This window comes from Diabrotica undecimpunctata, chromosome 3 (genome assembly GCF_040954645.1).
Source record: "Diabrotica undecimpunctata isolate CICGRU chromosome 3, icDiaUnde3, whole genome shotgun sequence".
NCBI classification, from domain to species: Eukaryota; Metazoa; Arthropoda; class Insecta; order Coleoptera; family Chrysomelidae; genus Diabrotica; species Diabrotica undecimpunctata.
The window spans coordinates 128,029,311-128,053,620 of NC_092805.1; the positions used below are offsets into that span (position 1 = coordinate 128,029,311).

Below are 24,310 nucleotides of genomic sequence, written 5' to 3' on the forward strand. Positions count from 1 at the left end.
CAACAATTTAATTTTGTTTTGTTTTGTTGTAAGTATAATTCAATTTTAACATAATATCCCTGTAATATTCTATATACTATTTTTTTTATTAAAAAGAAACATTGCCGCATCCACCAACAGGTTATTAGCGGCGTTACTCAGTAAGCAAAACTTTAAATCTGATACAAAATATTGATTAACCTTAGGCAATTTAATAAGTTTTTTACGTGACAGTTTTCTCCTAATAAATCTGGTAGAGTATTTGGTATATTGTTTATTGAACGTTCTCTATGGTATTTTGGATACTCAATTAACAAATGGACGATGGTAAGAGACGTAGCACATTGGTCGCACAGGGGGCGTTCACTGGCCGAAAGTAAATAAGAATGTGTGATCTTAGTGTGTCCAACACGTAGGCGCGTTAGAATCGTTTGAATAAACCGTGTACTAGCACTAGTTTTCCACTGTCGTGTATCTGGTTTTAGCGCTCTTAATTTAGATTGCCATAGAAACCATTCACGCTACCACTGACCAATCACTTTTTGTTTAAAAAACGTTTTGAGATTTTTACATACACTCTCACGCACTAATTCAGATTCCGCACTTGTTGCTGCATCACGAGCACTACTGTCTGCCTCTTCATTGCCGATAATTCCAATATGCGATGGGATCCATATAAATTTAGGAGTTATGTGGTTCTCTTGGGTGATTTGTAGTTCAGTTTTTATTAGTTGCTCCAAGGGCTGTTTAGGATACTGTATTGCAAGAAGAGAGCTGAGCGAGTCAGTGAGAAACAGAGGTTTTGAAATTCTTGAGAGGTTTGCATGTTTTAGGGCACGGTACAAAGCAAACAGTTCAGCGGTGAAAACACTTGAGCTAGGAGATAGTTTAAATTTGAAAGTAGACGTTGGAGTAACAAATGGACAACCAATATCATCATTAGATTTAGAGGCATCGGTAAAGATGTTTGTGCAGTTAAGGTAGTCTCGTTGAAGAATCTCGTTTAGTTTGTTTTTGATTAGTATGTTGTTATTGCATTTTTTGGAGAACTCTCTTAGAGAGGTGTTGCAATTTGGGATGCTTATTAACCATGGAGTCGGATGTTGGATGTTACAGTGAAATACATCTGGGATTGTTGTGTCAAAATTATTCAAAATTGATCTTACTGTGTAATTAGGTTTTCCAGTACGAGGTTTATTAAAGAGAAAGTCAAGATTATTTTTAGAAAAAGTAGTTTCGAAGAATGGATGATCCTTATTAGCAGCTACAGAAGAAGCGTGTGAAAGTGTTAAAAGTGCCCACCTATAATACTGCAATGATGGTTCTCCAGTTTAGGAATATAAGTTTCTATGGGTGAAGTGTGATGAGCTCCGAGAACGATTCGAAGTGCGGCATTGTGGATTGTATGTAACGGTTTTAGAGTACTCTTGGTTGCGGAGGCATAAACAATTGAACCGTACTCGAGGTTGGATCTAATTAGTGTTTTATACAGAAGGAGTAGTGTAGAGAAGTCAGAACCCCAGAAACGATTTGATACGGTTTTAAGCAAATTGAGTCTTTTGTTGCATGTTAGCGCTAAGTGTTGTATGTGCTTTTTCCAGGAAAGTTTTTGATCCAGCCATGTACCAAGGAATTTCGCGGAGTTTTGGAAGGGAATGATGCTGTTGTGAAGATAAAGGACTGGTGTAATGGATGATTTTTTCGTAAACACCATACCAGTTGTCTTTGTAACGGAGAATTCGAAGCCTGTACTAGCTGTCCATTCATCTAGTTGGGTTAAAATGTCTGTACTATTCTGCACATAGATTCTTTTTGTGCTCCTTTAATGTACACCACTAAATCGTCGGCATAAAGGCGAGCTTTGAAAGGTTTATGTAATTTGTTTAATATGTTGTTTATGGCAACTAGGAATAGGGTAGGACTAAGTACTGAGCCTTATGAAGTACCGTTTTCTGCAGTATAAAAATCGGAATAAACGATATTAACACTTACTTGGAAAGAAAAGTCTTTTAAGAAATTTTCGATATAGGCTAAGCAGTGCCCTCTAATATTGAAGGCTTCAACACGTATTGAAGGCTTCAACACGTATTGAAGGCTTTCTTTAGATCGAAGAAAATAGCTATGCACATTTCATTCATTGTTAACGCTTCGTGGACATCACTTTGTAAGTCTACGATATTGTCAATTGCTGACCGGTTACGTCTGAAGCCGTTTTGCTCTGGTACCATGTACTAATTGAACCAATTTAAATTTGCCTACCATGTTGGGTGTCACTTGTAACAATATATAATTGCTTATAGGGGGTTGAAAGGGGAACTGAACAATTACTGGGCTGGAGATAGGGTAAGCAAATAAGGGTGTTTTGGTTGGAGAGAAGGTTTCTTTATTTGAGGGATTGGAAAACTAACTACACAAAAAAGAAATAAAAAATACTTACATAGATTTCCTGGTCAACAAACACAAGAAGATTCCTAAACTATTTAAAATGCTGTTTAAAAAATCCTCTTGCTGCTTAGAAAGAAAATCTTTTCTTTCCTAAAAAAATTTTAAGGGTGAAAATCTTTTTAAAAGAAATAATTTTAAACTCCTGGTTTAAAGCAAAACATTACATATTTAGTATTATTTCACATAAACAGTTATTACAAATAAAATTATCCAAATTTAACAACAAACCTTACAATGGCGCTATTTGTAGCAATTTAAACAATTATTATAAATCAAAATATCCAAATTTTGATCAACATTACTTACATTGAGTTTAACCTTTTAACAAAACAGAATTTAAAATTTTGGTTATGTACCAAATGACAGAAAAATATAATACTGACTGTCATACGTCGAAATGAAATATCAAACTTTTCTAAATTATTAATTAATTATCAAGGTTAACTTTATTTAAAAGAAAACTGAAATATGACAATTAGCTGATCCATAAAACTTCTATTTATTTATAATTTTTTTAATTTGACATGAAAGCAAATCTTAGTTTATTTTATTTAGAAACATTTAACAAAAACTATTTTGCTTCACTGGCTTATTATTTCCTTTTGAGTTATTAAGAAAGTTTATTACCTTGGAATTGGATACAAATCAAATACACTCCCACACAAACTTCAAATGATCTGGGTTGGCCCATGGAGACACAAAATGGACAAATCTCGGGGAGGTCAAACATCGAATTGGGCTTCAGGTTATCCTGGTAATAACAATGTATTCTTCAAAACTCTGCTACTTAATTTTTACTTAAAACCGTGTGGACCTCTTAAAACCAGCATCCAACAAAACGGTGATTAACTAACTCACTAAACAAAGACTGCCAAATAGCATTTTGAGATTAAATTCACCTCCTTCTAATTCATGGAATTAAACAAAAATTCTGCCGGTTTTTTTTTAACTATATGCTGAGAAAGATCTTTACTGTTCCGAACCCAATTTGCTTCTCCTTTGACTGCTCTCTCGAATTTCCGATAGCAAAAATGAATAACTATAACGAATTTTAAGAAAATCCGGACTAAACAACGAAACTGACTGCTATCGCCGCTAGCCCATCGAAAAGTGATATCAACCTCAAAAATCATTCTCTTCCCCGCATCACTTTCCACCCAACATAAGTGAAAATGATTTGCTAGTTGTGACCTTTTATTTTTTTCAATAACTAGACTTTCTTTGGTACTTTTTATTGTTCTGAAGCTATTTTTTGTGGCATTTTAAAGTAATTACTATTTTCAGGTTTGTATTTTGAGAACGATTTCCGAAGTGGAAATTGAAACGTCAATAAATTTACTTTAACCATCAATTGTGGCCTATTCCCATTAAAATAGTAATTGGTACTTTTTATATTAATTATCTATATTATTTATAATATTAACCTAATCCGTTCGTTTACAAAATGTCTGTTCGAAAAAAATGGCTGACACTATTTTTTGATGAAAAGTCCTATTAGTATATCGACTTATCAACTTTTGCCGTCAAGTTATTAGAATTAGATTAATATCTGAGACTTGTTTGTCAATTTCTATTTCATATAATATTATCTCTAGACATAAAATTTGGCCAGTGAAAAATATAACTTGAAATACAAGTTCATTCATGTTCAGGAAATTAGAACAAAGTGATTTTTGAGATATCAACTTTTAGCAAATAGCCACAGATATTATAGATCATTTGGAGAATGATATCCTAGCGTGAAGAGAAAAATTGTTTGAAAGGTATATAAGCTATTCAATTAGTAAAGGTTTTTTGAAAAGTATTTAGGTTATATCCAGCTTTTTGGCTTATTATTAGATAAACATTAGCTAGAGGAAATGATCTGTAACATTAAAAATCATTTAAACGTAATTTTTTACATTGATCTAAAAGACGTGCTTTATTTGGAAAAGAAAGAAACTTATACTCGAGTATTGTGTGTCATGTACACTAATTAGATATAATCAAAGAATTATCAGTGGGAACAAAACTAAGCCAAGATATTTGAAAAAATGAGGAAAATATAACAAAAAAGTGAAATTATCAAAATAGAAATAAACATTCAAATGATTTGACATGTCGTAAGGTTAGAAGTTGATATAGATAAAAAATAGAACTAGAAACAAAAAAAGTAAAAGTTTAGAAGAAATGAAATAGGATTAGTAGATAAAATAAATAAAACCGCCACCAGTAAGGGGTACCAAGGATATAAAGGTACAAGAATATTGGCTTAATTAGGTAATTCTAAGCAATTGGTTGTACTATGAGGACGTAGAAATCTTATTGTTGCTGTTTAACGGATTTGAGAGTAAAACTGTGTATTTATATAAACAATTTATATACAATTGGATATTTTATTAATTTGTGTTTTTTTCAATTTTCAGACCCCGTTAAAATCGAAATCCTTCAGAACATTGAACGTTTAGCGAATCCAATCTCGAACAAATACGTCAAATCTCATCTCATTCGTCTAAAGCAGCGCGAACCCGAAGCATTCAGAGACATTTGCGTCTACTCGGAAGTTTGTAAAATATGTTCCGAGAGCATCTACAGGTCGCCGACGAGACGAGTGTTGCACGAATTGTTTTTAGATGTCGATTTCCAGCGTTTATACGAGCCATCACAGAAAGTGATAAAATCTAATATCGTAAGTAAATTTCAAAAAATCCATTAACTATCAATATTTCAAAATATTTATAAATACTGATAGAGGTCGTTTGTGTCATCTAGTTTCGCGCGAGGAGGATATATGTGTAGGGATTGCACTCAGACTTGTGTAGTAATACTTGAGATTGGTTCTGTAATGTAAATTACCGCAACTGATGCAATAGCGGGGGAGGTCCAATCGCGTTCAATTTTCGTAAGTCACGCTCACGTTATTACCCGAGAAGGTTAGTTGCACTCACGATGGGTTACGTCGTGAATGACATTATTTTACATAACGCGCCTAATACTACGGTATTATTTGTCTAACGCTGCTGTCTCGGTTATGTGTTCCCTGTTTCCCCTTACTTTCGTGGTTGGTTGTCCACCTAAAAAGGTATTTTGAGCCTATATTTGGGAACTATGTAGTCATACGGCTTTGCTAATTCTGTTTGTAATATTGCTGTCCTGATCTAACAATTACGTTATTTAAGTTTTCTCACAGTTTATAATGTTTTGTTCTCCCCTCCCTCTACAATAGTCTAAGATCCCACTGCAAATCACTACATTCATAACGTAGTTAATCCAACTCACATTTTCACATACATTTAAATATAGGAGAATACATTAATAACTGGTTGCCAGTCAAAAAGTGGCCGCAAATAGTTTTAATTAAATTGATGGTAATTAATTTTTGAATAAAAATTTCATTCATTTATTTTTTAAATAAAATACGCTGCTCGTGACGTATATGCATATTTTTTTTATATCAAATTAAAGCTATTTTTTTAATATGATAATATAAGGTTACCTAAGAATTGCTCCGATTATTCCTCAGTAACTTTGTGTGTATCACATGGTTCTTCGGCATGTAGTATATATCTGAAGTTGTTTCGTCTGTCCCATTTAGCTTCATTGTCCTTTCGATTTTTTTAAAGTTGGTGTTGTCGAATGCACACTTTATATCGAGAAATCTAACTCAGCCGCAAGTCTTGGTTTTCCAGAATGTATATTGTCCCTGATGTATGGGACTTTCAACCAATAGACCATCTCTAATGTGCCTATAGACTTATCAGCCTCAGGGACTTAGCTTTTTCCTTGTCCAGTTTTGCCACATATAGGTATAAAAGCTGCTACCATTACGAGCTCCCTGCCCTTAATATGTACCACAATCTCAGCTAGCCTTTTGCCTGCTTCATACTTATGTTTTGGGCATGAAAGACAACAAAATAATAACCTTTCCAGAAAATAAACAAAGAGTTGGAGATATTTATTTTTATTTGTTAAAATCGCTAACCCTCCATTTTAGCGAAAATTTGAACATTTGTTTACAGTATGACCCAACGCGTGAAAAGGCATAAGAAGTAGAAGGGGAAAAATGTATAGTATATTATATCATAGAGCTAAACAATGTAAATATTTTGTTTGCAAAAAAGTTTCGACTTAACTCTTTGTGATGCGATATACTTGAAGGGATTAGAAGAAACCATGAATGTTGGACTGTATATTTGCGCTGGTTATGAACTTCTTGTTGAATAAACTCGAATAAATTAATTAAAACTTTGACAGAATGAAAAACGTGTTTGTCACTTGAAGGAACAATTTATTCTGACGTTTACAATGTTGCCGTTCAGACAATTTTGCGCTAATTGGCGTGTAATTTGAAGTCCAAACCAATGACGTATAATATATAGACTCCGTGAATGCTTTAAAAAGTGTCCGCAACATGAATACCTTTGTTATTGTTTATTGTTTTGATATGAAGTTGTGTGTTTACATATTTTTTGTGACAAGCAAATTTTATTTAAAATTTTTTAGAGTCATTTACCTACTATTTTAGTAAAATGTCATTTAGATATCTTGTTTGTGGTCGCTGAAGTTCGAAGAGCGAAACGTTATCACTTTTCAAGTAAGTTATTCTTTATATGTATGTTTAGGTTATGTTTTAGTAGTCAGTGGAGGCGTTTAGTTGTTAATTATTTAATAAATAAATAAATTATTATGCATTATAATGAATAATAACAATTTCCATTAAATTTTTTGTCTTTTTTTTATTAAAATCATTTAAATATAATTTTTCTAATATTTTTTTCATAGATTTCCTTTCGACGAAGAAAAACAGGAGATTTGGATATACATTTTACAATTAAATAAGAACAAGCTTTCCAGATGGTCACGTATTTGTTGTGATCATTTTGATCCAAATGATGTTATCATGAAATCTAGCTTTGTTCGTCTAAAAGAAAATGCAAAACCATTAGCTATACCAAGGTGGGTAATGTTTTTAATAAATTTTTACATCGGTATTTAATATTTATATAAATTTTCTGTTTATTGTTTCTTCTATATTGTTTTTTCTTTGCATACAGGTCTTCTAAAGACGTTAAAGAGGTGGTAGGAACTAAAGCTCTCCCTAGTTCATCAGACATCCACAATTTAAATTTTGAACTGCTAGCAGTGAACTAACCTTGTCTGTCTCAGAAACTGAGGAACTCTTAGGCAAGGAAAATATTGAAGGGCATGCTGCAGACAGAGAATTAATAGCTAAAAAAAAAATAAAAAAGAGGCAATATTCATTTAATTTTTCATTTGCATTATTATATCCTTGAATAAGCAATTTTTCTTTCATTAAATCTTTTTATTTTTAGGAAGCATTATGTGGGGGATTTTTCCATGTCGGACTTAGACTGCCTAAGAAAAAGAAAAAGATACATGGAATCAGTAAACATGTATATAGCAAAAAAAAAGAAACAAATTGACACCCTAAGAAAATCAACTAAAAGATGAAAACGACAAGCAACAACATTAAATGCATTGGTACAATCATTAAAAGAAAAACTGTATGTTACAGAAAATGCTGAATCTGTGTTGTTGGTAAGTTTTCTTTCACATATTCTATAAGGAACAAAATTAAATTATTATTATATTCTTTTATTTTTGTATTTTTTATTGTTTTAGGCCTCTTTACCAGAATCAGCCAAAGCTTTGTTTCAACGATTTTTACAGGGTGCCAAATGTGCCAAATATTCTCTAGAATTAAGGTCATTTGCACTGGCTTTAAATTGTATTCAGCAAAAGCCTATGATTTTGTAAGAAGAGCTTTTAATAATTCATTACCACACCCATCAACCATAACAAAATGGTACCAAACTGTTGATGGCGCACCCGGATTTTCCAAAGAAGCTTTAAATGCTTTGAAAAACAAAGTTGAAGAAGCAGGGAAGCAAAATAAAACACTTGTAACACTTGTGTGTAATTTAGTTCTGAACAAAATGTCTATTCGTAAGCTAGTAAAATGGGATGGGAAAAAATTTATTGGCTCTGTAGATTTTGGTACAGATATAGAATCTGATAATATACGAGAAGCATGAGAGGCACTGGTGTTTATGTTAGTAGCCTTAAATGACAATTTTAAAGTGCCAGTTGCATATTTTTTATTTTGAGAGTTTTTGTGGATAAGAAAAAGCATCCTTAGTAAATCTTTGCTTAAATTTTATTTATGATTCAGGCATAAAAGTCTATTTATTAACTTTTGATGGTGCTGCCAACAATTTATCAATGGCCAATGCATTGATTTTATTTAACTCCTATTTGTACCTTCCTATAAAGAGGATGGTAAACGACTTTTCAAAATTATATTTAGGTTGCATTGCATCTGGTACTATTTCCAAATCTAGGTAATTTTTAATTATCTCTCCAAATTTGATCCAGGTATCCTTTTGCCTTGCTTCCTGACATCTTATCCACTTTCTGTATGCTCCTATCTTCTCATCCTTCTCCATCCATATATGTAATGAAGAGAGATCAAGCATGACCTCCATGAGGCAGTTAGGGTAGTCAACATTGCTCGTGTTATGATTAAGCATGCTTGTCTTTGAAGCTTATTCAGCTTCTATTAAGTAGTCTTTTGTTGTACCATATAAGTGCGCCATACGTAATCATAGATCTGACTAGTCATATATAGCCAGTACATCGGTTTGGGTTTCAAACCCCAAATTTTCCCACATACTCTTTGACATGTAGAAAGGGAAACCTTTGCTTTGTAGATTATTTTTTCCAACTGGGCGTTACATGTAAGCTGCTTATCTATAATTACTCCTACATGTTTTACTAAGATTGCTAGAGAATTTTTCCATATCATACTACCTACTAAGGATATTTAATGTTCTTTGGAGTGTGCTGGAATGAAAATTACCATATTTTCCTCTTAGCATAATTACTAGATCATCCCTATGGGCATGTACTTCTTCCCCCGTGTGCGTCAAGAAGTGACATCAAGTGATCCACCAGGAGTGACCAGAGGAGGGGAGAAAACACTCCCCCCTGTGGACACCATTAGCAGTTTTGGCCAAAATCTCTCCTTGCACCTTTGTGACAATCTTCTATTCACTCAACAATATATTTTCCAGCATTGCTTTGATCCAGTTACACATAGTAACACACATTGATAGTGGATCTATTTGATAGGGCAATAATATTAAATATGCCTTCTAAATATTCTTTCTATTATTAATTGAGTGACTGATTTTCTGAACTACTTTGTCCACTGCTGTTTCTGTTGATTTCCTTCTTGATATGCATGCTGGTTGCCATTGAGAGAATGATCCCTCAAAGGTCTTCCCTTAATACTTATGTCTATCAAGAATTTTTTCTATTGCCTTCAATAAAAATGATGTAAGACTGATCGGCCTGTGCGATCTAGGCAGGGCATTATCTTGTCCTATTTTGTATATTCACACCACCATTACAATTATAGAAGTCTTTGGTATACAACTTATTTATTATTATAACATATTGTATCTTTATATACAACATATTGTATGTCTTAGAAAATAATTGAAACTGTATATTACGTTGTGTGCATTAATGCGTTAATTAAATTACTAATTATGTTGCAAAATGTTTTATGATTTATTTCTTTTGTATGTTTTTTGTTAAAAATGTATAATTGATTTGATGTTTTTTTTGTTTGTTTTTAATTCATTACAACAAAACACGAAATTAGAATTCAAAAGTTTGTTGTTTGTTTGCACTCAAGTAACCTATTAATTTTCTTCCTAATTCCTTAATATAAACTTCAAAAGTTGCTTTATACAAGGAAATTATTGCAACAGTGAAAACCACCAGGAAATGATAAAAAATGAATTAATCAAAAATTAAGAAGACAATTTGATGCACTGGATTCTTAAACTAATAAAAAATACAGGGAACTCAGAAAGTATACTGATGTAGTGGAGAAAAGGTCATCTAATAACGATATTAAAAAAGGAGACCGAAGGATATCAGTAACTACAGAGGAATCATGTTACTGAACACCACATACAAAATATTGTTAAGCATATTGGGAAATAGATAAATTACCGAAAATACACTAGGGTAATATCCGCCAGGCTTCAGAAAAAGAAAATCAACCATAGATGCCAACACAGCTGATTGAAAAGTGATATGAACGTGATATAAATTTTCACTTACTATTTATAGACTTATAGCAATCTTTCGACTCTCTAAATAGACTCGCAACACTTAATAAAAATGCAAACCTGATTAGATTTATTTATCAAAATTTCCTTCACACTAAATAATAATCAATAGTCCTTAATAGAATTTAAAAAATGAGAATTTTTAATCTTTAGGCGAAACTTCAATATTTCCTGTTGGTAAAATGAGTAAAATTCAGGTAATGTACTTTACAAACATTATAAAAATAATTTTTTCTCTTATAGACGAGAACACAAAAAAAAATCACTAATATTTAATTTTAATTAAAAAAATAATTATTGTCATTAAAATAGAAATGAGCACGCCGCTGTTCTGGTAAACATACCTTGAGCGGAGATCTTTAGGACACCCGATTATATAGGGAGAATATGGGACTGCTTAGTCTATATATTATACGTCATTGGTCCAAACAACACTTCGGATTTTATGCTGCTGCGTTTGAAAATTATCTGGGCGGAGTGTGACTCGAACTGTGAATCCTAAACTATTCATGCCGATGCGAATCCTCTAGCCCATTGAGCCATTAAGTCGACAGATTTTTATACTTTTTTAATTATTTAAATATTCCAAATTCAAATTATTCAAAAAAATTAATAAGTGACATTTAATAAACTCAATCATCCGCACACTGTGCTATTACTTAAATTTGTTGCAGTGTATATTGAACTCAACCATCTCCACGCTTCGCATAAACGTAACTCAATGACTTTTTTCTTTCTTGTAAATAGTTTGCATATATTTTTAAAACGTATGTTATCAATAGATTGCTCGATAATATTGCACAGCATATTTATGTTATATTTATAACTTACCCACGTATTATTATTATTTTTTTAATTTATTACATTTTTTAGGGTGGACACAGTTCATTGCAAGTAGAAGAAGACACTGCCAGTGTAGAAAGTAAGAGTTTATCTAGTGGTGCAACTAGTCCAACTGATGTAAAAACTTTGGATTCATTAAAACTCACGTTTAACGAAAACAAGTTCCCTATAAGAAATAAAAAGTAACAAATTGTATTTTTCCAATTGTTGAAGCGTTTCTTTTTTCTTTTTTACTTTTTGGGTTTGTATATCTTTTTTCGTTTTTATTTTTAAGAGGTTTTCTCGTAGATGTTCGTTCAATAAGTACAATAGTCGAGAAACACTGGACAATTTAAAAGTTGATTTTTACTTGGTTTTGGAATAATTTTGTTTTTGAACCGTATTTTAGTATTTAAATTTTATTTAAATTAATTATTCCCAATGAATACAATTTCCGTATATTTTTTTATTTTTGTGCAGAGTCTGAGAGATTATAATATATTGCCTTCGAGCGTATGGCCATGTATTTTAAATAGGAAGTTGCTCTTCGTTGTTGAAGACAATTCGTTCACCTTGGAAATATTTTGACAGATTCACTGTCAAAACATACAACACAAAAATGCCTACCTCTAAGTATAAATAAACTTACTGTTGCAGATTTTTTCTTTAAAAAAAAAGTGAATAATGGAGTGTACATTCATTAATTTTCATTAAAAACTTTGTGTTTGGAAATACTAATATATAAACGACTATAGTGAAATTCACACTGAGAGTGCTGTAAGGTTAAGATAGGGATGCGCGTTTGCCGGATTTCACACCATGTCCTTGGCAGCACAAACAGATACAAGTAGTAGTCACGTGCAGAACCGTACAAAGACCTTTACGGGCTGTATTATGAGTACCTTTTTTGATTTTAATTTATAATAAAAACTAAAATAAAACACAGAGATGTTAGATATTTATTATAAAATACATATATTTACAAACAACTGTCCTTAAGTAGTCAAATAAGGGGCATGGATTTTAATAAAAAGACTTAAGGGGTATGTTCACGCCGCAGTTAAAAAGAGTGGTATTCAAATAAACTAACGTTTAACAATTCTTTGAGTAGATGGCAACACGTACACAATATTCAAATATTTTTATTTTCCCAAAATTTAATTCTCTGAACAGTTACGTTGTTCCAGTTGCCAATGCCAAGTACTGGAACTTACGATCGGTACAGTTCTCTCTTAATCAGCAGTATTCTTTAATGTGTAAGTTGATATTAGTGAATAGTGAAGGTTCACAAATTCTAATTTTCGGATTGGATAATTCCATGTAATTTTTCTATCGTGTTGTTGTTTATTTACCTCAGGTTAAATTAAATTTCAAGCACAAAAACGTACTTTTGTATTAAATTACAGTTTTATTTTAAGACAGTTTGCTTTGGTGGTACAAATTCGACTAACTATATCTACGCAATTCTAATATTAATAATATGATACTCCCTTCCCCAGTATGCTGTGCTCCCTACATTCCCAGACAAAAAAGTCGTAAAATTTAATTGCCTGACACCAGCATTCAGCTGGAGAGACGATGCGATTAGGGAATTTTTTAAGGAAACATATTAAGTAGTTACTTGGCATTTATCCTACTATACATATTTTTAATTAATTTCAAACGTTTACTGATTTTCCAAATTAAAATTTAATAAAAATAATCATATTTTTCTGAATTATGAGAATTGGAAAAGCTAATACCTTTTTATAATAATTTGATGACCGTGGTACTTTAACAAAAGAGGCTTTTTGATAACGTACCTAATGGTAAATTCTGGCTAATAGATACAAAACGTTCATTCATTTGGAAATATTTTATGACTTATTGTATTTAGACAGCATTCAGACTACAATTCTGAATTCTTTACCTGCTCAAGAATATTTATTCCAAACTGATAAAGAAATTTGGAATTGTTTGAAAAACAGGTAAATACTGATCAAAAAAGAGATTGTGGTAATTCTCAAATGAATAAAGATAGAGTTACTATTTATTTATGAGAACAGTATTTCTAAGAAATCCAAAATTAGATTTTTGTTCTATGCAGAGGGCAATACACTTCTTTGATGAATCGTAGCATTTTAGTGAGATTATAAATATAGCTTCGGGACTAGTTTGGAACGCAGTCTATTATAAATTTTTACCTCAACAACAACTATAGTGTAATAATTCAGTAGCTGTCAATAAAACTATATTTGGCTTCACGGCTTCAACATTTTATTTATCATCGTCGATCGAAAAGAATTGGACACACGATATTAGAAACAATTCGATATTATAATTACATTCGAATTGTCCGACCGAGTCACAAATGAGCAGTCACAGTATTACCGCGAATGGATAAAAGGCCTGATTAATATACTTATCATAGAAAAGAGAAAATTGTAATACTTGGACCATCTAATGCGGGGACAAAAATACACAGAATAATGCAGGAAAAGATTGAAGAACGAAGGCATCCGGGCCGCAGAACAATGACCTGGATGAAAAATCAAAGAGATTGGTTTGGTTGCACCCCAAACGAACTGTTTAAAACAGTTATAAACACAGTTTGAATACACTTGATGATATCTAATCTACGATAGGCCAGGAAACGAAAGAAAAAGAATATATTACTTCACTGGTTCTGAATATTTCTAAATGCAATGAATATGTGTTGTGACACGAACAATGGGCCATCTATTATAGAGTAGAAGTATCAGTAGCACTTTTGATTGAAATCTTTCCATTTCGGATTCACAGTTGGATTCCATAGGTCCAGGCTGGTTTAAGTAATATTTATTGTCCAGTAACCAATATATATTTAGCAGATAAGTATAATATATAAAAACGGTTGTCGAGGAAAATAGAAGTTTACGGGTATCAAAGAAAAGTGAAGCTCCAGGTAAGAAGCCCACTAACAACCAACGATATGAACCGTTGAACTCGGTTTTTTTTTTCGAGCAGGAATGAGTGCGTTCCCCTAAAGTGAAATCTCATAACATCGACCTCGTGTCACATTTTTAAAATTCAATATTATTATCATGTAATTAAACCTTTCTATGTGGCTTGTTTTAACTACATTCTAAGATGTTTTCACTAATGATGGTCCGATCGAAAGATCGAAAAAGTTCTGATACATTTTTAAACCTTTTTTGATCATTTAAAATTTTAATAAATACCTGTAGCTATAAATGTAGCATTACACATAAGAAGTTTTTACTTTATTCTACGTTTTTTTAAAACTATGGTATTCAGCCAACCACTGAGATTTTCTCTTAATATTAGATTAGATTAATAACTAATTTTGTAATTTTGAAACTTTCTGGTCAAATTTTTATTTTATTGAATACTAAATTAAAAGATATTAAAGTTTCTAATACTATTTAAACCTGCCTAACGTTCATCATTTATCGATGGATCTCCTGGTCTACAGGAACATCTATGTGCCCCTTCCTAAATAATGTAGCGTGGCGTGGTTGCTAATATAAAATACGCTCTCTCCCACTAATTTAAAAGCATAATATTCACTCCAATGTTAAAACTTATACATTTAGTTTTTAAGTTTCCGACGTCGTATATACAAACCGCCTACTTGTTTAGAATATAGGACACTTATTAAGTTTAATAAATTGTTTTTCAACCATTCGTTGTTATCCTCATCTCACCTTAAGTCGCTAACAAATTAATAACCCAGAGAAGTCGGGAAAAATGTTAAAGAATATGTTAATAATTATTATAATATAAGAATATATGAGGAGGTAACATGCAAACAGTCTTAAGTCACACAAAAATCAAAGTTGAGTTAGATGTGCTAATACATTATTCTGTTGTAGCCAATGTGATTTATTTTATCTGATTTATGCAAAAAATTATTACCAATGGTAAAAGCATGTTAAAAATCACCTTTACATGCAAAACAACTTATTTCCACTAAACTGGTCCATGCTAACCAGCTTATTTCCAACCAATCAATAGGAACTCTTCAACTGTCACTCGGCTGACCCAGTGAGTCTTGCAAATTTGACGTTCTGTGAGGGTTTATTGTCAAAGTATTTAAAAACAATTAGTAATTACTTTATTCTTTAAAGGATAATGGGATGGGGCAGATGAAAGTATAAGTGTTAGTGAAGGAAATGACTAGAAAGAGAAACTCAATTCAAGAAGCTTATTACGCGAGACCAATTTGGTTTTATAACTTTTATATTACTAATCCAAAAACTTAAAACAACATGTTCTAGTCTTGGACAGAGAAGCAGCCAGGAAAAGTCGGTGTGGAAATATCATCGGCTCTCTTTAACTATTTGACAGAAGCTGATTTTTAGGCTGTTCTGTACTAAGTTTGTGTAGCGATGGTTGTGTTTCTCAAAATAAGAATAATATTGTCCTGAGAACACTGATTCATTTTTTGGAAACACACAAAACATCAATCAGTGGTATAGGCAAGGTAGGAGCACTACGGGAAGATTGACCACTTCTTGATACTAGGAAGCTAAGTGAATACTATAATTGGACATCCAATCAATTAGTGAACTAAAGAAAATTGAAATATTCTACCGGACACAAGAAGAAATTGAACACCTGGGAAAAGGAAAGTCTTACAAAAATATTGTGTTGAAAAACTACAAGTATGAATGAAAAAGTCTTTTATGTATATCTTTGAGAAAGAAAGAAAAAAAGAATCTTAGACAAGTGAGACTTAAAGAACTCCCACTTCCTCATGTGTTAACCAATGAAAAGACAAAGATGTTCACAAACTTTTGAAAAAAAAATATTTTTCTAGCCCACGCCTTGGTTGCTACAAGAGTTTGATTTTTGATGAACCCACTACAGCAGCTGCTGGTAAGGAGCAAGAAGTAAGGAGTAAGAAGTAATGAGTGACTGTCTCGATGAGCGCTGTGACTTCCATATTTAAAAACTGTTTGTTGCATTAACTACCTATTATGACAATTTTTGTCACTTAGGTAAGGCCGATAATATTATTTTACAAAAATAGAAGTTCATTCAGGAAACCATTGTTCCTTTATTTTATTGCATTTTTATTTGATTTACATGCAAAACGACTTATTTTAACTAAGCTCGTGCAAAAGGTCTTATTGCCAAGACAAAATCAATTTTTGAAACTATTTTTAAGCTACCCTAACTGAAATAAGTGTTTTAGTCTCATATTTGGAAATAATACTTTTGAATACCATTGATTAGAACTCAGTATCCTCTTTCAGAGCAAAGCTACAAGTTTTTCGCCCTCTCTGAAAAATTACTTATTTGTGACTTAAGCTTGTTTGCATTTTAGCTCCTCATATTAATAATATTACTAGAAATCAGATATAAAATTGAAAAGCAATATTCGTCGTATCTATTAAACAGATCAAACATGACCGAAAGCGCTAGATCAACAGTAGAAAATTGCGATCCATAAAGAACAATAATAAACTGATTCTAAAAATTCTACTATTGGGTTAAATTTTTCTGCAACAAAATGTAAATCAAAGGGGGCCTACAAAGTTATTTTATTTTATATTATGCAGTATAAACACATCAATCGCAAACAATAAAAATGACAGAATTGAAAAAAAAAACAACAACAAAACCAGGTAAATTGAAGCTTAACATTTAATACTATTCGGCGAATTATAAAATTGTATATCCTGATATAAACTATTCAAAAATGTATATATAAAATGGTATTTATTAATATAACTTTTGAGGTTACTAAAATTAACTTTTGAAAATTTAATATTTAGCGGAAATTTGTATAATTGCCAATATTAAACGTATTTACATTTATTATAAAAAACGTGGGTATGCAATACCTTGATTTTATTTAAAACAGGTTTGTATATTTTATTTACAAAATTCACTTTTATTTGTAAATAAAGTTCGATTTAATAACTGTTTTTTATTTACCCTATTTTGTTCCTAAGTACAGTAATTGAGAAAAGTAAAATTAATCAAATGAATATTTGAAAAAAATCTTTTTCAATGCAAAAATACGCAATGAAAAGTTTAAAGGCGTAGCGTAGCGGGCTTTCGGACTAGGCCCGAGAAATGAGAGAGGAGAAATGTTGCAGTTTCGTTCGAGGAAGTTTTCAGGAAGGCGAAATTATATGCCTGAAAAGCTCCACAAAATAACAGTAACTATATAGAAAGAAACATACACTACATTCTTATAAACAAGCGATGCCTAGTTTCGATAACTAGAATCGCAGCATATCCAGGAGCTGATATTCGGATAACAATCTGTTGATAGCAAATTTTAAATTTATGTTAACAATAAAACACTGAAAACTTTGTTTTCAAAACTTCCACAAAATTTATTATAAAATCTTATCACTACAGCTGTTTCGGCAGAGTGCCTTTCTCAAGTGATCTATTTTTGGCATGCGTTTACACTTTATAGTCTTTAATGAAATAAGTTGAGGAGGGGAGAGCTGTTTGTCTTAAGTTGGTCATTCAGAATTATATCTGTGTTTTTTAATATGTTAATTTCCATAGATTCTAACAAAGATAGCTTAAGGCCTTTATTTTGAATGTGGAGAATTTGAAATTTCGTCATTAAAAGAATGATTATGATCTAGAAGGTGAAGTGCGTATGTAGAATCTGTTTTACTATTATTGAAAGCCCTTTTATGTTCGTTTGCTATTCGTTTATTAAAATTTCTACCAGTTTGACCGATGTAAGTTTTTGGGCAGTCGCCACATTTAAGTTTGTATACACCACTGTGTAGCTTTTTATTTTGGCTCTTGTTGTTTTTAATATATATGACTAAGTTACTGTTTGTTCTGAAAGCTGGTGTTATTCCTTTCTTATTTATGTGTTTGGCTATTTTTGTTTATATTTTCCTGTATATGTAATCGAGCAGAAGGTACTGGGTTTTTTCTCTGGGGGTGGAAATACTAATTTCAGGGCTTTCTTGTGTAGTTTTTTATTTAAAATTTTTTTAATTGTTTGTTCGTTGTATCCATAGTTTACTGCTATTTGCTTAATGATATTTAATTCTGTCTTAAGTTGTATTGATATCGGGTTGTATTTTGTGTGGGATGGGATGATGAATTGTGTATAGTCGTGTCAGTATGGGTAGGTTTATGAAATATGGAGAAGTCATGTTTGTTTTTAAGTCTGATAATTTTTGAAAATCTAAAAAAATTATGGACTGTTTTTGTTCTGTTTCTATTCTAAATTTAATATGACTACGAAGTGAATTAATATACGATAAAAATTGGTCGAGTTGCCTGTTAGTTCCTGTGAAACATACCAGTACGACTTCTACGTATCTCCACCAATATAAAAACTGTTTGAATATGGGATGTTTTGAAATCTTTGGCTCTAGATGACCCATAAAAATATCTGATAGCAATGGGCTTAGAGAATTGCCCATTATAAGTCCTGCACTGTTATTTGTATATATTTGATTATTAAATTCAAAGTAGTCCTGGTTTATGCAAATTTCAAGAAGATGTTAAATTTCAGATGTAATGATTCGATTTGTAATATTTTTGTCTAAAAGGTTTTTTACTAGAATAAAAGTTTCTGTAGTAGGAATACTAGGAAAAAGATTTTTTACGTCAAATGAACTTAAATGTTGTATTTTATTAACTAGTTCTATTGTATTTTTTATGGTAAATTTAGGTGAAAATTTAGTGTGTTCTAAAATAATCTCTAACAGTTTTTTTGAAAGTTTATCTGACGGAGCTGTATAAAAAGAAACTACAGGTCTTATTTTGTGATCCGGTTTGTGTAATTTAATAAAAGAGTATAATTTAGGAGGCTGTGGGTTCATTATATTGAGGTATTTCTGTTCTGTTGGATTTACTATTAATTTTGAATTTTCAAAATTCACCTTCACCACTACATACGCACTTCACCTTCTAGACCATAATCATTCTTTTAATGACGAATTTCAAATTCTTCACATTTAAAATAAAGGCCTTAAGCTATTTTTGTTAGAATCTATGGAAATTAAGAAATTAAAAAACACAGATATAATTCTTAATGACCAACTTGTGACAAACATTTCTCCCCTCCTCAACCTATCATATTCATTAAAGACTATAAAGTGTAAACGCATGCCAAAAATAGATCACTTGAGAAAGGCACTCTGCCGAAACAGCTGTAGTGATGAGATTTTATAATAAATTTGGTGGAAGTTTTGAAAACAAAGTTTTCAGTGTTTTATTGTTACATAAAATGAATTTCCATCAAGTAACTGGAATCCATCAAATTTTAAATTCCAGCGTAGATTTATAAAGCAATCTTTTAACTGTCGTTTTGGCAACGTTTTGGTATACGAATTGGCAACACATAAAAACTGAAGGAAATTCAATCGGAACTTTAAAGACGATTGGAAGAAGCGAATTAATATGTACTTGAAATGCCACAAGTGACTGAAACAAGTGCACGAACCCTGGACTGAGTAGATACTGGTGCCATCATTCTGGCTTTACAAACCTGCGTGGGTCCTAGCCTCCTCAAGAATTTCTCTCCAGTCGTCCCTATCCATTGCATTTCTCCGCCAAGCATGTATTCCCATATTTCTCATGTCTTCATCGATGTTACCAATAAACCTTGTTCTGGGTCTTCCTCTTTTTCTAGTTAGGTCATTTTGTTCCATCTGCATTACATGCCCTACCCACATCAGACGTCCTATCTTAATATAATTTACGATATCTGGTCCCTGGTATATTCTATAAAATTCTCAGTTGTATCGTCTTCTACACATTCCATTGTCATTCATCGCTCCATAGATTCGCCTTAGTACGTCTCTTTCGAAACATCCTAATATGGTTTCATTACTTTTTGTTAGAGTCCAGGTCTCTACTCCAGAACCATATATTAGGACTGGGCGTATTATTGTTTTGTAGAGTTTTACCTTTGCATTTCTCGATATAATTGTGGATTTAAGAAGGAGATTGAGTCCAATATACTAGGAGATACTGGAACTTATTGAAAAAAGAAGTAGTGTTAAAGTAGAAAACAATTAACAAAAATATAGAAAAATTCTCATCAGTATTGGCCAGAAAATACGATAAGTGAAAAACAAATACATGTTTGATGAGTACGAGGAAGCAGAACTATTACGGAAGTAGCATGTCTTACAATTTTCACAAAAAAATTAAACGAAGTTACGTTAGAATAATTTACATTAGAACAAAAAATATCGCTTCAATTAGTAATGATAACAGAATTATCATTGATTCTTAAGAACTAAGTAACATTGGGAAGAACTATATAAAAGACTAGTGATTACTGTACGGCAGATATCGACAACATTGACAGTATAAAAACAATTCTTACAGGAACAACTATATCTTAAAAATGAAAACATGCTGACAGATAGAAAAATTGTATTTGAACTCGTCATTAAAATTAATGATAGTGAACGTATTTCTTCGGATTGGCTTATATTAATATTCATTGATATTTCTGAGATGCCAGAAACTACGAAGAACATACTATTCAAAAATTCTAACGATGCAGGTACGTACTGGACGCTACCCCACGCGTATCGAATTCGGTAATAATCCATCCATACTACTCAATGCAGAATTCGAACGTAAACTTATTTTGGAATACTTCTGCAGTCACTGAATATAATATATGCAAGAGCACTTACTGATCAATAGGGTTAACTTGGTATGTGTACCGAGACACACAGGCATGGAGGGGAACGAACGGGCTGACGCCCTGACAATACAGGGCTCATCTACTCTGCCTGTGGGACTCAAACCTGTGATTGGAGGACCCTTTAGTACTAGGCAGGTCTAAGTGTCTGTCAATTGGGCCCTGCTCCGATCTACCATAACCATATGTTCAATAATAACGAAGATGCTGTGTACTGCAATTTTGGTAGTCGCCTAGTTTGTTTTTGCTATCTTAATATCTGGCCTGTTTGACTTCTAAACATACGATTAAGTTTATCCGAAAGATGTTCGATGATATTCAGATAAGGCTCCAGGTTGGCCATTCTAGAGTATTAATTCCTATTTCCCCTTAAATAATTTGTTACGATTTTTAATTCATATTCATTTAATTGATATTTATTATTATATATAAAATCAAAATTGTCTTAATAAATGAACCATATGGAACTACTGCGTGTACTGCTCGGATTTTTATTTTTGGCAATGTATAGGGTGGCCACTTTTTTGTCGTTCAGTGTACCTTCATGTAGCATGGTTAAGCTAAATATTATGTTTTTATGGAATTAAACCATAATTATTGATTGTGATGAAAATCACATTTTTAATTAACTATTTGAAACCAAATTTCTTCTTCATTTGAAGCTATTTCTGCAAGTCTGGGTAAAATCTCTTCTTGTAGTAAGTCTAAAAACATTTTCGAATTTAAATTTTCCTCATAGAAAAATGGTCCAATAATTTGTGTTTAAATATTTCTAACTAGACATTTATTTTTCGACGATATTGGGTATGGCTTTCAATAATATTCTCAGGCTTTCCTTTAGACCAAATCCTTTAATTTTGAACATTTGGTTTATTATTGAATGTAAATGTACATTCATCACTAAACAAAATGTTTTTTTTTAATTGTCTGGCTGCATTAGCCCTCTCTAAAATTTCGTAACAAAAATTCCGCTCGTCACTCAACATCTCTTTCTCTTAGTTCTTGATGACATTGAAATTTATATGAACGGAAATTATTCATTTTCAAGTTTTTTAAGACCGTGGAATTATGAATATTAAACTGGTCTGCAATGGTCCGAGAACTTATTTTAGGATTTTCAACAACTGTTGTCAATACATTTATTTAATTTTGGTTTTTAAAATTTCTTGGTACCTCAGCAATATTGTTTGTACAGGTGCAATTAGAAATCACGGTCCCAGTATTTTCAAAATTTTGTAAAATCCTTTGAATTGTTGAATGACTTGGAATTGGTTTATTGCGATATCTTACGCTAAATAAAGAACTGACAATTCGCGCACTATTGCCTGAATAAAACATTTTTATTATGGGTACTTTCTCCTCAACTGAATACATTTTTAATTAACTTTATTGTTTTTAAACAATAAATCACATAATAAAAATTTTGACAATTCAAATATTGTCAAATATCAGAAACATCAATATGACCAAACGCAACATGTCGTACACATTTTTGCACAGCGTGTGGCCTGACTTTAAGGGGTGGTCTGAAAAATGTATTATATTCTTGCAAACTTTTGGAATACGTTTAATTCGTAGAACAATTTTAACATAAATTGATTACATTACAAAAAACATTTCATAAATTGATTAGAGGTGTTTAAATTTTACTACTTGTTATACCATGTCAATATTTTCATATTGAAGTTTTTAGCCTTCATGTTGAAATGATGAAGCAATCTCTGTAAGTTGTCTTAAGCTATCAGAACTGTGTCATCTGCATAATATATTATATTTATTTCCTTACTTGTTTTATCACCTCATCCAATATAATGTTGAATATTATTGGATTTAATGATCCCCTGTCAGATTCCCGTCGTTACATATTTCAATGGGTTCTGTCTGTTTTTACTTCAATTTTTATTATTATTTTTTTTTTTCGTTTATTATATCCAATGATAATTATCTATTATAATAGTAGATGTATATTATCTGATAATGCCTGTCGACACTACAGACAGGCACACTGTCGAATGCCTTCGAATTCTACGAAGCACATATAGTTCTTGTATTGTATGAAGACCGCCTCGGTACAAGATCTTCCACTTCTGAATCCTCGTGTTTTATCTGATATATTAAGTATTTTTGATAACTTACTCGTTAAGAGTTTCAAAAGGAGGTTAATAGTTTATTGCTCTATAATTGGTGGGATCTTGTATTTTTCCTGATTGAAATGTATTTTTTATTCTATATTCATTGTGTGTGAAGAAATTTATTACAAGTTCATAATTTTTATTACATATATCTTCATTAAATTCTTGATTTGTACTTGGAATTATGACTTTACCAAGTCCTGCATTCACGTCTCCCCAAATTATTGCAGTATTTTTTGGTATTGTGCCTACTCCATTTTGAAAATCGTCGTAAACTTTCGATGTCGTATTGTAGTTTGCAGTTGCGGGGTATATACACACTTAACTAATTTGAATTTTTTGATAACGGCTTTCAAGTCGAAACCGAATGTTCAAATAAAAGTAAAACATTTATTATTTTTTTATAAATTCATTTTGATAAACAGCAATAATACTAAAGTCTTTGTATCGGGTCTAGGTATCAATAAAACAATATAATGATAATAATTTATTACGTTCATTTAATAGATTTTGCTGTGCTTTTCCTTAACAACCTACAATATTTGTACTAACAAAAAATTAAAAATAATACATTTGACAGTATATTAACAATCGTTTCTAACATATATAGATAGTACGTACCACGGTGAAACTTTACATATTGCATTAGTAAGCAGAGACGCTTTTTCACATAAAACCACCAGTTTTACATTTCACATATAATTTATAAAACAAAAATATCACACCAGCTTCAAAAAATTTATATTATGTTAATTAGCTCAATAAGTGTATACTTGATCACAGTTACAAAGTGTAAAATTCAATTAAAAATTGTTAAGTTTTCAAATAGTGCGATTCAAAGTGAAGTCTTTGTACATAAGGTTGCATATGCACGCTCTTGAGATGCAACTTGTGGCTGCTTCTTTTATTAATGAACTGACTGTTACTGTTAATAAATTGTATTGTTACTTGGTGAACATTTATGTTAAATAGTGTAATATAAACACAATACTGTTTTTACTCACTGTTTTGTGGCCAGATTTTGAACCATCGTCCGTTAAATCATTCGACAGTGAAGTGAATTCGGGTCGACCGCCTGGTCCGCTTAGCTATCTGACAGATTATTTAATTTTTCTATGTTTTGTTACATGACTAACTATAATCCAAAA

General features: G+C 31.6%; 1 protein-coding gene and 1 long non-coding RNA gene across 3 annotated transcripts in view; both read left to right on the forward strand.

Moving 5' to 3' along the window:
• The window catches only part of rictor (rapamycin-insensitive companion of Tor), a 91,000-nt gene extending 78,167 nt beyond the window's left edge, over nucleotides 1-12,833 (forward strand). Inside the window, exons 21-22 of the mRNA XM_072526910.1 lie at nucleotides 4,830-5,092; nucleotides 11,442-12,833. Coding sequence (XP_072383011.1) covers nucleotides 4,830-5,092; nucleotides 11,442-11,597 — 419 coding nt within the window. The 3' untranslated portion in view covers nucleotides 11,598-12,833. The remainder of the gene's footprint in view (nucleotides 1-4,829; nucleotides 5,093-11,441) is intronic.
• LOC140437400 (uncharacterized) lies at nucleotides 6,445-10,310 on the forward strand. 2 transcript variants are annotated; one of them, XR_011950371.1, is made up of 4 exons: nucleotides 6,445-6,997; nucleotides 7,186-7,359; nucleotides 7,458-7,962; nucleotides 8,047-10,310. It is a non-coding gene; the product is annotated as an uncharacterized lncRNA (long non-coding RNA). The 2 variants fall into 2 exon arrangements; XR_011950372.1 differs by having other exon boundaries at nucleotides 7,737-7,962.
• Nucleotides 12,834-24,310: the final 11,477 nt, after the last annotated feature.